This window comes from Microtus pennsylvanicus, chromosome 10, assembly GCF_037038515.1.
Source record: "Microtus pennsylvanicus isolate mMicPen1 chromosome 10, mMicPen1.hap1, whole genome shotgun sequence".
In the NCBI taxonomy this organism is placed as follows: Eukaryota; Metazoa; Chordata; class Mammalia; order Rodentia; family Cricetidae; genus Microtus; species Microtus pennsylvanicus.
In genome coordinates, this window is record NC_134588.1 from 55,312,437 (window position 1) to 55,327,998 (window position 15,562).

The 15,562-nt window shown below is 39.6% G+C and overlaps 1 protein-coding gene across 5 annotated transcripts in view; it reads right to left on the reverse strand.

The window, feature by feature from the left end:
* The window catches only part of Dnm3 (dynamin 3), a 471,739-nt gene that overhangs the window by 385,836 nt on the left and 70,341 nt on the right, over nt 1-15,562 (reverse strand). For all 5 annotated transcript variants that reach the window (XM_075988409.1, XM_075988405.1, XM_075988406.1 and 2 more), the window contains exon 2: nt 1,631-1,704. In XM_075988409.1, the coding sequence (XP_075844524.1) occupies nt 1,631-1,704 (74 nt within the window). The remainder of the gene's footprint in view (nt 1-1,630; nt 1,705-15,562) is intronic.

A 15,562-nucleotide genomic window follows, 5' to 3' on the forward strand; every position in this document is an offset into this window, starting at 1 on the left:
CTAATTTTCTGAGAAATCACCACACTGACATCCAAAGGGGCTGTACCAGCTTGCACTCTCATCAGCAATGCAGGAGTGTTCCCTTTACCCCACACAACCTCTCCTGCATGAGCTGTCATCAGTGTTTTTGATTTTGGCCATTCTTACAGGTGTAAGACGGAATCTCAGAGTTGTTTTGATTTGCATATCTGTGATGACTAAGGATGTTGTACATTTCCTTAAGTGTCTTTCAGCCATTTTAGATTCCTCTGTTGAGGGTTCTCTGTTTAGGTCTGTACTCCATTTTTTGGCTTTCTTTTTTTTAACTACTGCAGCAGCACTGGGGTCTTCACTCTGTTTCCTGCTGCCCTTTTCATTCACTGCACCTCCACACCCACTGGCCCCAGTGGTGAAGTAGCAATGAAAATAATTTTATGGTTGGGGGTCACCAAAGTATAAGGAACTGTATTAAAGGAGTCACAGTATTTATGAAAGTTAAGAACCATTGCCTTAGCTTTCCTTTCTTACAGGTATTGTTGGCAGAGGGGTTTTCATGTGTCTGATAGGCTAAGAAAGAACCCCTTAATTCCTAGTTTATTACAAGTTTTCTGAATGAATGTATAATGCCGAGCCTACTGAGATGATGGTGTGAGTTTTGTTAATTTTCTTAAGTATATCGACACAATGCATTATATTAATTGATTTTCAGAAGTTAAAAAAAATAATCTCACATTTCTTGGATAAAACAAGATGATTCTAGACAGGCAGAAGTTAGAACTCAGGGTTGCTAAAATGATCTTTAAATTAAAGAAAAAACTAAAAGTGCCACTTTTTAAATTAAAAAAAAAAATAATATTACCATAGAGCAACGGTATTTAAGACAACATGGTATTGGTACAAGAATAGAAATAGTAATCAATTGATTAGAATTGATAATTCAAACATGAATACATATAGCAACAATCAGTAAACTTTTGACAGGGATTTTAAGAACACATGAGGCACAAAGAATAGTCTTGTAGACAGATGATGCACAGCCATTGGTTGTCTATGAGTAGAACCTGAAGTTGGATTATTACATAATATTCTAAGTTTAATTATATGCATGTATGAGTATGTACACGTAAGTATAATGTCCACAAAGGCCAGAAGAGATATTGAATCCTCTGGATTTAAAGGTGCAGGTGGTTGGAGCCACATGATGAGGGTGCAGGAAACTAAACTCAGGTTCCCCAAAAGAGGAGGAAGTGCTCTTAACCACTGAGCTAGCTTTCTAGTTCCTTAAATGGTTAATTTTTATGGCAGAATAGTCACACATATAATATACAGACATGCAGAAAGAGTATACACAAAAGGAGTGTTCATGATAATATGATAATATAAACTTACAGAGATGAATTACAATAGGCAAATATCTTCTTGGCCTAAGAAAATTGTGCTAAAAATTTATATGCATGTAAGACTTCATCTTCAATGCAATCAAAAGACTCAAAAGAACAATGGACAGGAAAGCATTCTTGAGAGAAATGCAGACGGCTGCCCATACCAGAGCAGCTGTAGAAGTGGGTTTGTTGACACATCTAGTGCCCACGAATAAAAATGACAGTTGCACACGCATGTCACAAAGTAAACATATTTACTACTTAATTACCTGCTTTAGACGTGACAAGCTGAAGCACAAGAGGCCGTCGGGTCACGATGCCTGAGCCTCGAGGAAGAAAGTCCCTGAAAACAAACAAGAAATCATAGATGAAGGCATAATGGAATTTTAAATTGGGCTCTAGGGTAATTCTTTTAATCTCCAATCTTTCAATGTGTTCCTTCTTTGTCTCAAGAACACTAGTCCCATCTATGAAAGAGGTATTTGCGAAGTTCAAAGAGAAAACGTGTGTCAGCAGCTGATCTGTTATTGCATAATTTCCTCACTAAAAAACACCGCTCATTTACCTAGGTAGAATTAATAAAGGCTTGCCTAAGTGTCTGCGTGTTGCCTGTTCATTTTCACTTTCAGAGAAACTGCATTAATTTTAAAAATGGCCTGATGCTGAAATTAATCCCATATCTTCTGATAACTGCAAAACCAGTATTGGCTCTGGCTTCAATATCAATATTAGTGCCATAAAATGCTAGCCATAATGAAGAGGGTGAATTAAACTATATTTTCTAAATATCCTCAAATTTTCCACCAATAAAAATGCCCACACAATGTGGTCTCAAATGGAAGCAATTATTATGTCATAGAAAGTAACACTAGCGGGAGCTAGAAAGATGAGTCAGTGGTTAGGAGCTCTAACTGCTCTTCCAGAGGACCAGAGTTCAATTCCCAGCACCAACAAGGCAGCTCACAACTGTCTGTCACTCCATTTGAATGGGACCCAACACCATGGCAAAACACCGATGCACATAAATTTAAAATAAATAAGAAATTAACACTAGAAAAATATTGCAATTTAAGTTTTTCTTATTGTTCCTATTAAGTGGAAGATTCTTGGGAGAGATCATGTTGAAAATGACATGTTAACATAGAATGCACCACACTAATAAACTCCAGCAAAGAAAGCATTGCATTAAATTACATGGACAACATCACATGTATCATTATTGATTCTACTGTGTCAAAGAATTCTTAAACACCAGCAACACAGCTTTTTGTCTGTGTTGGTGTTTTGTTCAATTGTTGTTATGTATTGGATATTGAACTTGGAGCAATCTTCCACTGGGGTGTGTGTGTGTGTGTATCTTCTTTTCACTTTTACTTTGAGACAGGGTCCCACTAAGTTGCTCAAACTGAACTTGAGCTCACTCTGTAGCCCAGACAGACAGGCCTTGATGTTGCCATCCTCTGGCCTCAGGCCTTGACCATATTATAGTTTTTAAGCATATTTAGAATGCCTCGTACCTGTAGGAGGAATGCCACAGAATTCTATTCAAAATAAACTGAGTCAATGACTCAGGCTTTCTCAAAAATGAAGTTTTAGGATCATCTAAAAGTTAGAACTCCAGACGCCCAGGCCCCAGTCTCAGTGATGCATACTCATAGTGCTCGTTGAGAAAGTCTAACTCCTGCAAGACCCTAATGCTCGCCGGGGTTTGCCCAGCAACTCCACGGTCACACTAGCATACAGCAGACACAGAGGTTTCAGAAAGAGCGTCAGCACAATGAATTTCAGTGCCACAATGACTTTCGAAATAGACAAAGGTCAAAGGAAGTATTCCAAAGCACAAACCATCAGAGACACTGATACTTTCAGTGGATGGTCACAGAGACAAAAATTAAACAAATTTTCTTTTATAACTTTTATTTTGCAAGTACTAAAATGTATTTTGAAATAGTCCATCAAAGCCGGGCGATGGTGGCGCACGCCTTTAATCCCAGCACTCGGGAGGCAGAGGCAGGCGGATCTCTGTGAGTTCGAGACCAGCCTGGTCTACAAGAGCTAGTTCCAGGACAGGCTCCAAAGTCACAGAGAAACCCTATCTCAAAAAAGCAAAACGAAATAGTCCATCATAACGAACAGTCCCTAAACTAAGATAATGACATTTTCCTTAGCCCCAAGGGCTGAGAACCATGTAGAAGTCATTATATGCTGTTGAAAGAGGAGAATGAGAAAGATGTTTGTGCTTGAACTTAAAAGATGTCACTTGAAATAAGCAGTAATTTTTATTCATAAAAAATACATTAGCTAAGCATAGTGATACAAATCTATAGCCAAGAAAGGCAAGGCAGGAGAGCCTTGAATTCAAGGCCAGCTAAGCTGCACAGTGAGACAGCCTCAGACAAAGAAACAAAAACACAGAACAAAGCATCTATGTTCTGTGCCTACAACCAAGAGGGAAAAAGTTCATTTGTAAGTCAAAATGAATGGAGGGAAAACAAAACACCAGACTAGAATTCTAGCTGAGAAAAAAAAATCTGTTTCTGTGAATGAAGTTTTAAGCTTTAGAGATGGCAAAGAGGAACGTAAGGTCATAAATGCCTGAATACTGCCATTTAAAAACTGAAATTTTCTCCAATAAAAGAGGAACAGAAGGAAAGGAAGGCAAACGAAACAGGGTATGTTGACTTGACACCCTCATGCAGGAGCCTGTTTGTGCTCATGTTCGTGACTGGACATTCACAGGATATAGATTTACCAACAACTCCACTGGAAACATTTAACCTAAAGGAGAGAGCATGTAACAGTCTCAACCAACAGTTTTCAGGCATCTGGCTGAAAGTAAGCTCACTGATAGACTAATACTTTTCTCTTCCTCCTTTTTAGTCAATCAAGCCTGACGTGGCATAATGAGGAATGAGTGGATCCAGACATCCAGCCTGCTTCTCCGTCACAGCCTGCCTCTGATAAATACTCTCACCAACGATGAAGACATTGAGTAGCCATGTCTGGCTACCCGGAATTCTCTCCTGTTTCACAGCCTATGATATATAATAAACCACTGGAGAGAAATCTCTCCCTGAGAAAGAAGTGGGTGGTCAGTATAGTACCCTGAAAATGTATCTCATCCTGATGACGCAGCAAAATTAGAACCTCATGCCCAGAACCTTCCTGTTGTGTGAGCTGAGGGCAGAGGAACTCAAAGGAGAGGCAGAGAACACTGATTTCAACGCCAGCGCCACCGTTGCACAGGCAAAATTCTCTCGAAATGTGTTCAGTAATTATGACTACAAACCAGATCGTATGGCTTGAATGAAATGCAGCATATGACAGCCCGTTACAAACCAAACCGTAAAACTGCGCATCCATATTGCCATAATCATTGCTACATTATGGTCATAATGTGCTCCCCTTAATATTATAGTATTCTCCTGCAAAATGCCATAAATCCCTATTTGTAAAACGTTAACACTTTATGAATTGAACATGAGAGAAGGGGCCACAGACCCCGTTTGGTGCAGAGCAGCTGCAATGGTTTGGAACACTCGGTTTGTTATCCCTGCCTCCATCCGCACCAAGCCAGGCACTGATACAAACAATATTGAATAATTCATTAGTCATTGAATGCAATCGTTCACTTGATTTTCATTTCTTCCATGTATTACACAGTTGGCTTTTTGTGTCTCATAAGCATGTCTTATGGGTAAATGAGTTTACTACACTAAAGTAGGGGAGCTAATGGCTGTACCTCTAGCGTACTTTTAATTTAATGCATGTATTTTCTTTATTATAGTCTAGTATAGACATTTGGAGAGATAAGAGGGACCAGAGATCCCATTTAACCACACACACCCATCAATCAAGTGCCTATCCATCCAGTCTTTGCATATGTTTATTCACAGTAAGTCCATGTTTTTCTTGCTTTCATTATTCCTAAGAAAAAATAAAAATTCCCATCATCCCATATAAGAAACAAAATTGTAGCATTTCTTACCAGGCTTTTCAGAAATTGAGTTGCCAAGAAATATTATTTTTTTCGCCAATAGGAAATGGTTGGGCTTTGGAAGCCCCAAGAAGAGAGCACAGCTGTTGTCTCTGGGATGGCTACCTCCAACACAGAGAGGTGAGTGACCATTAATCAGATGATCTGTTCAAGAAATAAATGTCTAACGACTTTTTACAACTAAACACGGAGGTACAACTCAGACTCTCCTAGAAGCTAATTCTTGTAGCTAATTCTATGATATGTAAACTTGGTCATGAAGAACTACATACAAAGGACTAGACTGTTGCTATAGATACGCTCTGCACAGAGTGCAGATCAACACAAAGCAAATAGCATCTACTCTGCTTGCATGACAAAATTTCAGAGTGGAAACATGACATAGGAGGCACTCCACAGTTTAATTCAAAGGCCTAGGGAACCAGTGTAGAATAGACTATTAAGTAGCTGTAAATATTAAAGGTCAGAAGGAAACAGAAAAAGAAGTAGACCTCAGAAGTGTTCATATGGTTGTGTGTGCTTGTTTCTTCTTTCCATGAAAGTAACAGAAACAGTGAGGGTGACTTTTAAATTATCAGATATACATTCCAGAAAGAAAAAAAAAAGAGAGAGAGAGAGAGTGCTGAAACGAAGATGAATATAAGGAAAACAGACACTGGCTAGTCTCAGTCATTCAAGATGATAGTGAGAGTTGGGTCCAAGACACTAATGACAGAAAGGAAGAAAAACTAAATTTCAGAATTTAATGGCTGCTTTAATGTGGAATATAGGATTGTGGAAAAGTTATGATAAATATCACAGTGGTCTACCAATCAAGACATAATATTCAGGAAGAGAAAGTATTACCATGTACTACTATCAGCATCTCTCTCTCTCTCTCTCTCTCTCTCTCTCTCTCTCTCTCTCTCTCTCAAGCTCTTGCTCAATATCATATCATATTGTATATAATATTATATAGTATATTATTATTATATTAAACTATATTTTTAAAAATCATACAACATAAGACACAACCCACACATCTGTAACTCTAGTGCTTGGGAGGCCAAGGATGGAGAATCATGGGTTCAAGGTCAACTTGGGATGTGTAGGGTGCAGTGAGACCCTGACTCAAAATTAATAGATAATAATAATAATAGTCACACTACTTAAATTTCTCTACTGATATGTCTTGAATCAATACCACTACAATTCAACTCATTATCACCCAACATGTTTTTCATTCTTCACTCCTGGTTATAACCAACATTATCTACATCCATATATGTCCAAGCAGTATTTGAAAGCTAGACTCCATTGGCCTCTGTCACCTGCTCCAAATCGGTCACCAAGTCCTGCTGTTATGTCTTTTTAGAATCTTTTCAATCATATTTTCTCCTTTACTTTAATCATTACAGGTAACCAACAAGTAGGCTATAATAATACCACAGATAATTTCTCTGAATCCAATTGAACCCTGTCCAAGCCATCCACGATATCACTTATAGTGATAAGTCCCATATCATCTTTTTCAGATTTTCAGTCATGACTTGACTTTCCATTTTCTTTTAAATGAAAGCCAAATCTTAGTATCACATATGAAGTATTTTTTTTTTTTTTTTGGTTTTTCGAGACAGGGTTTCTCTGTGGCTTTGGAGCCTGTCCTGGAACTAGCTCTGTAGACCAGGCTGGTCTCGAACTCACAGAGATCCGCCTGCCTCTGCCTCCCGAGTGCTGGGATTAAAGGCGTGCGCCACCATCGCCCGGCCATATGAAGTATTTTATCTCTTAACACTTCTCTAAACACATCTCAGGTATAGGGCTCCTTGTGTTTCATCTAACCTTCTGTGTTGACTAAACGTGAGCTCTCTGCGCTGTGTAGAGTCTGTCGTCTTCCCTTAGGCCCTTCCTTGGTTCCCCCAAGCCAAGCTCTCTGCCAACAAGCACTGTTCTGTTCATAGATATGTCCCATCAGCCACATGTGCTCCTCCAGGTCTCAATTCAATGCCCAAGTATTTAATTAAATGCATTTAATACTTTCTATCTCCCCTACTGGGAAGACTCCTGGTTGCTTCGTAGAGTCTTAGCGCACAGGGGAAGTAGTCTTGAATTTACTTCTTCAACTGGAAAACACCTAATTATACAAATGAAAGAACAGAAGAAGATCTTGCAATTTATCCAAAATTGGCTGTAATCATTTAATTTGTTATTTTAATATGCACTTTTAAAATAAAAAAGTGTTCACCAAAGTACAAAATGCGGAACATAGCATTGACCCATATTACTCTCTGTGTGAAGACTTGAAATGGATTAGAAAACAGGGTTTGTTAGTTTTTTTATCCAAGAAATATCATACTTCTGAAAGTGAGTCCTTAAAAAAAAAACACCTCTCTTAAAATGATTCCTTCAAGTATAATTGTCTGTCCTCTGCAACAGTCCCTACGAGGCCAAAATCTCAAACACTTCACAAAAAGGTGAAGCGGGTAGGAGACAGGAATTGAGGAAAGCAGAGGAGAGAGAGACAGAGAGAGAAGCAAACCCAAGCCGGTGAGAACTAAATACTGCCTGCTCTGACCCGATGAGCACCAAGATCCTGAACCTAATTCTGCCTCTCAACACAATGTGCTGTGAAGACGCTTCTGCGTTTGTGTGCCTGAATCCCGGAGCCTTGGCAGCCACTACGGTGCCACTTCAACTCTAGCAAGTAATAACGCCAAGAGCCACAGACTTTTTTTTTGAAAATTTCCACTGCAGTTTCCATCCCCCACATACACTGTTGGCCACATTAAGAAAGCACTTATTTCTTTGTAAAAGATCACAGGCTGCTGATGCCAGTCACTCGATAAAGAACCCATTACCAACATCACTTCATTTGGGAAACAGGAGAAAACAGCTATAGGAAGAATGATAACTTTCTCTACCCAAAAACCAATATCCATCCACAAAACTCAAAATCGCAATACATTTTCATCACCTCAATTAATCGTGAGTTGATAGTTCCCCCTGAAGCATTTAGAATGTAAAATTTCTGTATCCAAAATCTAGGAACTGAATGAAGACAGTCCTCAGTTTACAAATACTATGCCTTACTTACCAGAAGACGCGCATTCAGAAAAAGACTTATTTACCAATTTTTATGATGTAGGAAGTCCTGTATGATGTGAATATGTGCTTCTCTCATTGGTTGATGAATAAAGCTGTTTCAGCCAATAGCCAGGCAGAATAGAGCCAGGCAGGAAACCCAAACAAAGATACAGAAAGAAAGAAGGTGGAAGGGAGAAGACGCCCTGTAGCCGTTGAAGGGGAAACATGGCAGGGCATCACCAGTAAGTCACAGCCATGTGGCGATACACAGATAAGTAGAAATGGGTTAATTTAACTGTGATAGCTAATCAGTAGTATGCCTAAGCTATTAGCCAAACAAGTACAATTAATAGTAAGCCTCTGAGTGGTTTACTATGAACAGTTATGGGGACTGGTGAGCGGAGAGAAACTGGTACAGGCAAGATGGAGCAAAGTCTCCATTTGCAGTTCTAGCATCAGATTAGCAAGTCTTAGTATAAAGTAGAAATGTACCGCTTCTTTCCCAAATCTCACACCATTCCTTACTCTGTTTAGCTAATGTGAAAATAAACAGCAGGAGAGAGCACTAAGTAGGCTGCTAGTTGCCTACCCAATGCCCACTTTTCCTTTCTTATTAAAACAACCCAAATTTCACTGGGGATGGCAACATGCCTTACTCTGATAAGTACTTTGGCCAGGATCCCCCAGACTGCCTTGCAAACGCGGTGCCCCTCCCTGTGTTCTGCCTAGGAAGATGACTTTGGAGATTGCTGAGTGGCATCCGATGGTTCCTATAACAGAGTTTGATTTGCCCAAACATACACTTTTTCTCTTCCTCTTCTTTCTTCTTCCTGTCAGTTATCTGTGATTCCAGAGCCACAGCAATCAGATCCACCAGGCAAGATGACCCTGCAGATGGAAACCTCATAACCACGACAGCAGAGAAAACCCGTCAGAAAGAGCCTGGGATGGTGATCACATTACAAGTCAATGGACTCGGCCTGACTCTTCCTGGGAAGCAGAGGGAAGGAGAGATGCTTTGCTTGAGGCTACTGTGAGCAGTGTGCTTTTCATCGCAGCCTCCTTATGAGAACATTATTTGATTTTCCCCCATCGAAAATTTCCCTTTTAAAATCTAATATCATAGATTTAGGTATATCAGCAGATTTGATGTACACATTTGTTGCTTAAACTTAAACAGAAGATTCCTTCAAAAACCAATTTTACCTCCTTGGAGGACATACCAGGCCTATTAATAATATTTGATAGCCCAGCACATAAGAGAACTCCGAATACTCAGTATGCAGTCCTTTAAGCCATGTTTTTCTGCAGACTTTCCAAAAGAGAAGAACACAGAAATAATTTCCTTCCCAAGAAAAGATGGACAGGACCAAATGAGACCCTGACCTGGCCTATCCAACAGGCAGACGACAGATTTCTTTTGCTCTTTTCCCATGAGGCTGCACTGGGTCTCAAACCATTCTTTTTCTAAACAGTAAAGGCTAGGAAAGGCCCACCTGGAACAGACCAAACCAGCCAATGAAAAGACAGAGTACAAGGACTTTTTAAAAAATATATTGATAAATTTTATTGATTCTTTGGAAATTTGATATCACACACCCTGATACCATTTATTTCCCAGTCCCTCTATATCAACCCTTCACTCCTGCAATACCCCCAGAAAAGAAAATTTAAAAATTAAAAATATTAGTTTAAACAACCACTTTGCTCCTCCTTCTTTCCTGCCTCTCCGTCGTTTCTTCATTTGTCCTGTTGGCACTGGAAGCCACGGTGTGTCACAACATAGACACTTTCCTCCACTCAGCTTTACCTGTCACTCTCCACTGCAATGAGTTGTTGGTCTGCTCCAAAGCCTCTGGCTTTGGTTCACCATCAATACTGGAACTCCTCTCGGGTGTCCTGCTGCTGCCCCAAGTCAGGGAGATCCCGTGCCTATGGTTCCACAGGACCAGTCCCTTCGCACGCTCCAGCGAGTCATAGATGGGGTGGATGTTGGAGTGGGCCAACTCAAAGCATGGATGTGGACTCTAATATTTATTTTCTTACTTTAAAAGCATGTGTCTTATATGTTAGCCTTTCCTTCATAATCCTTTACCATTTACTGGTATTTCAAGGAAGGAAAGAGTAAAAGGGGGAAATCACTCAATACTAATAGCTGATATGTGTGTGTGCGTGCAAGAGAGGTAACTGTAAGAATTTTGTTATTTTTATTATAAATTGTTCATAAAACTATGTTCCAAATGAAAGTTTATGGAAACTATTACTAAATCTTCAAATTCTAAAGTGTATTAATGGCAGCCGATAGAACTTATAAGAATAAAAAGAGGTCAATAAATTTCTTCTGGCTACCTAATAAATAAGTTTAAGGACTAAAGCTCATGTCCCTAGGACCCATGCAGATTCCAAGTTGTCATGGCAGCTCACCCATACTTCCAGCCTTGGAAGACAGAGAGAGACTCTCCGGAGCAAGCTGGCTGGAGAGACTGGCCAAATTGGTGAACTTGTTTTGACTGAGAGAACCTGCTCCAGTGAATTAAGTCAAAGAATGATTGAGGAAGATTTTTTATATCAGCCTAAGGCCCCCAAATTCAGAAACAATCATATGTACATTGAAAGTAGCAGGCAAAGCACCTTGGCCTATGTACTGCCATTTTGGCTTCAGACTCCATTTTAACTGTAAGGTGAAATAAAATAAAGTCAGGTTCCCAAACCACTGGGGAGCTGAAAACTTTTCAATGGCTGACCAACCTCCTCCCTAAACCATAGAAATAATCGCTATACATCTTTAATCCTCAAGAAACCTGGTAGTTCTTAACAACAGATAGAACAAAGGAATCTGATTGGTTGCACTGAAAAGCTTGCATTGTATATTAGTTGACAAAGACAGAAAACACAAGGAAAGTGTTTAACTTCTGATTGGTGCAAACTGTGACTGTAACTTTGCAAAAAATGTCTGTGATTTTTGTGCTTATAAGCCCACTTCTGGCCCTGCTCAGGGCTCTCAGGAGAAACACGGCTCCTTATCCTACATCCCTGACAGATCGGTGACCCACTTACGCGGTGATTTAATAAAATCTTTGGAACCCATAAGTGCCATCTCTCTCCTTCCTCATGGTGCATAATGGGCTAGGTATAACAACATGTGCGTGCACATAAACACAGGTGAGGACTCACACAGATATGAGGAAGGTACACATATGTACATGAACACAAACACAGGTGACGGCTCACACAGATATGAGGTAGGTACACATATGTACATGAACACAAACACAGGTGACGGCTCACACAGATATGAGGAAGGTACACACATGTACATGAACACAAACACAGGTGATGACTCACACAGATATGAGGTAGGTACACATATGTACATGAACACAAACACAGGTGACGACTCACACAGATATGAGGAAGGTACACACATGTACATGAACACAAACACAGGCGATGACTCACACAGATATGAGGAAGGTACACACATACATGAACACAAACACAGGTGATGACTCACACAGATATGAGGAAGGTACACACATATACATGAACACAAACACAGGTGACGACTCACACAGATATGAGGAAGGTACACACATACATGAACACAAACACAGGCGATGACTCACACAGATATGAGGAAGGTATAACAACATGTATGTGCACACAAACACAAGTGAATACTCACACAGATATGAGGTAGGTACACACACACAGACACATGCATACACACATACACATAGAGAGAGCAAGAGAAAAGGAGGACGAGGAGGAGGAGAAGAAGAAATAATAAAAGCTCATGTTGAATACATCTGAAACAATACCTGGTAAAAACATGTCCAAATCTGTAAGTAAAAGCAGCGGCTCACTAAGAGAGCTAAATGCAAACTGAATAATCCCATGATACTGAGGTGATGTTTGCCAATAAAATGAGTTTAACTAAGTTTTACTAACTGAGTTCCAAAGATAATATTTGGTTTGCCCAGCACTCTGCATATTTGAAATTGTAGAGGACACTGAAGTAGTTATAGTAACACCTAGCGCACAACAAGAGGTCAGAAAATATTACCTCTGGGTTTTTTTTTCTGATTTTTCAAGACATGGTTTCTCTTTGTAGCCCTGGCTGTCCTGTAACTCATTCTGTAGATCAAGCTGGCTTCAAACTTAGAGATCTGTTGGCTTCTGCCTCCCGAGTGCTGGGATTAAAGGTGTGCGCCACCACTGCCTGAGGAAAATATTAGCTCTTATCAAAATCTTCAATCACTGCTGGGTTTTTATTTTTTCAGAAGCATGGTAAGTTATCTTGATATTTTTTTACAAATTGTTTGGTCATATTCTTAAAATGGGTATATCTCCATATCAACAAACAGTGATAGTCTATTGCTAGCAATAGGCATTTGGTTTAAGGGTAAGTTGTATCCAGTTCATTACACTATGTGTAAACTGTGAGTTGCCTGAGAGAAAAATCAATCAAAATGATACCACAACCGTTCACATTTCCTCCTGCATTCTGGAGAGTCACTAACTATCTAAAGACGAGGCTCCTGAGAACGCTCTAGATTGTTCTGTTATCTTACACAGGAAAGGGTTAATTCAGAACACGGAATGATCTCAAAAACCAGCAAAAGACTCAGCACACATTCCAACCACAGTGTGCTCAACTCAAACACAGAATGAACCGAACAAACCCCCTGGTATCCAGAGTATTCCACACGCATGTGGCAAGTGTTATTTCTAGCCACTTAACAGCGCCATTGCAAAGAGCTCAAATTCTTAGAAAAGAAGAGCCCCATTCCCATGAGGAGAGGCATTTATTAGCCCTTAATGGCCCTCTTTCATTGCCTTTCCACTGACGCATCTCTAATTGTTCCACTTATAATTTCAAGTAAAATAAAGCCCGTAATGGTAAAAGTGCATAGATCAATGTGTGCATTGTCACGAGGTCTGTCGCAGCATGCACCACACACAAGGGCATGGCATCGCAGATCTGGACGGGCAATATCACAGCGGAGAGGGAGGAGGTGGTGTGGGAAGGCACTGGGCAAGAAGTCAGCTTGGGGGTCAGCTGTGCTCACCACACCCAGATCCGACATCTCTAAACCGTGAGGACGGCAGGGATATATTCTCATGCCCTCGTTAATTCTAACTGTCTTTCAGCCTCTGAGACTAAGTGCACTTTCTAAGCAACCTTGTGGTTTCCGACTACTGACTTTGTATTTTCTGTGCTCAGAAAATAAATTTTTTTAAAAAGTTTAACTGTGTATCTATGCAGGGGAATGAATTGAGGTTAAATTACTTCACAATCATGAAGCACAAATTATTTTTTTAACCTCTGAATGTTTTCCTCCACGGTTAGGATTTAGGATGTCAGGAGGAAAATAAACACCAATTGACTGAAAATTAAAACTCCTAAAATTTGGTAGAAAAGAAAAAAGAAACCTTTTGACTCAGTATATGGGATGAAAATTCCTCATTCAAGAATTCTAATACTAAAATCAGTAGCCCTCCTTTACACAGATGACAAATGGACTGAGAAAGAAATCAGAGAAAAATCACCCTTCACAATAGCCACAAATAGCATAAATTGTCTTGGAGTAACTCTAACAAAACAAGTGGAAGACTTGTGTGACAAGAACTTTAAATCTTTGAAGAAAGAAATTGAAGAAGACACCAGAAAGTGGAAAGATCTCCTATGCTCTTGGGTAGGTAGAATTAACATAGAAAAAATGGCAATCTTACCAAAAGCAATTTACAGGTTCAATGCAATGCCCATCAAAATCCCAGGAAAATTCTTCACAGACCTCGAAAAAACAGTACTCAACTTCTATGGAAAAGCAAAAACCCAGGATAGCCAAAAACAATCCTGTGCAATAAAGGAACTTCTGGAGGCACCATAATCCCTGACTTTAAACTCTACTACAGAGTTACAGTACTGAAAACAACCTGGTATTGGCATAAAAACAGACAGGTGGACCAATGGAACTGAATCAAAGACCCAGATATTAATCCATACACCTTCAAACACCTGATGTTTGACAAAGAAGCAAAAAATATCAAATGGGAAAAAAGAAAGCATATTTAACAAATGGCATAATTGGATATCAACATGTAGAAGAATGCAAATAGATCCATATCTATCTCCATGCACAAAATTCAAGTCCAAATGTATCAAAGACCTCAACATAAAGCTAGCTATACTGAACCTCAGAGAAGAGAAAGTGAGAAGTATACTTGAACTCATTGGCACAGGAAACCACTTCCTAAATATAACCCCAGCAGCACGGACACTGAGAGCAACAATTAATAAATGGGACCTCCTGAAACTGAAAAGCTTCTTTCTGTAAAGCAAAGGACATGGTCAATAAGACAAAACGACAGCCTACAGAATGGAAAATATCTTCACCAACCCCATATCAGACAGAGGTCTGATCTCCAAAACATACAAAAAACTCAAGAAACTGGTCATCAAAAGAACAAATAATCCAATAAAAAAAAAATGGAGTACAGACCTAAATAGAGAACTTTCAATAGAGGAATCTAAAATGGCTGAAAGACACTTAAGGAAATGTTCAACATCATTAGTCATCAGAGGAATGCAAATTGAAACAACTCTGAGATTCCATCTTACACCTGTAAGAATGGCGAAGATCAAAAACACTGATGGCAACTTAAGCTGGAAAGGTTGTGGGGAAAAGGGAACACTTCTGCATTGCTGGTGGGAATTCAAGCTGGTACAACCCCTTTGGATATCAATATGGCAATTTCTCAGAAAATTAGGAAACAACCTTCTTCAAGACCCAGTAATACTACTTTTGGATATATACCTAAAGGATGCTCAATTGTACCACAAGGTCATGTGCTCAACTATGTTCATAGCAGCACTGTTTGTCATAGCCAGAACCTGGAAACAACCTAAATGCCCCTCAACCAAAGAATGGATAAGGAAAATGTGGTACATTTTCACAATGGAGTACTACACAGCAGAAAAAATGATGACATCTTGAAATCTGCAGGCAAATGCATGGATCTAGAAAACATCATATTGAATGAGGTAGCCCAGACCCAGAAAGACAAATATCACATGTACTCACTCATAAGTGGCTTTCAGACATAAAGCAAAGAAAACTAGCCTACAAATCACTGT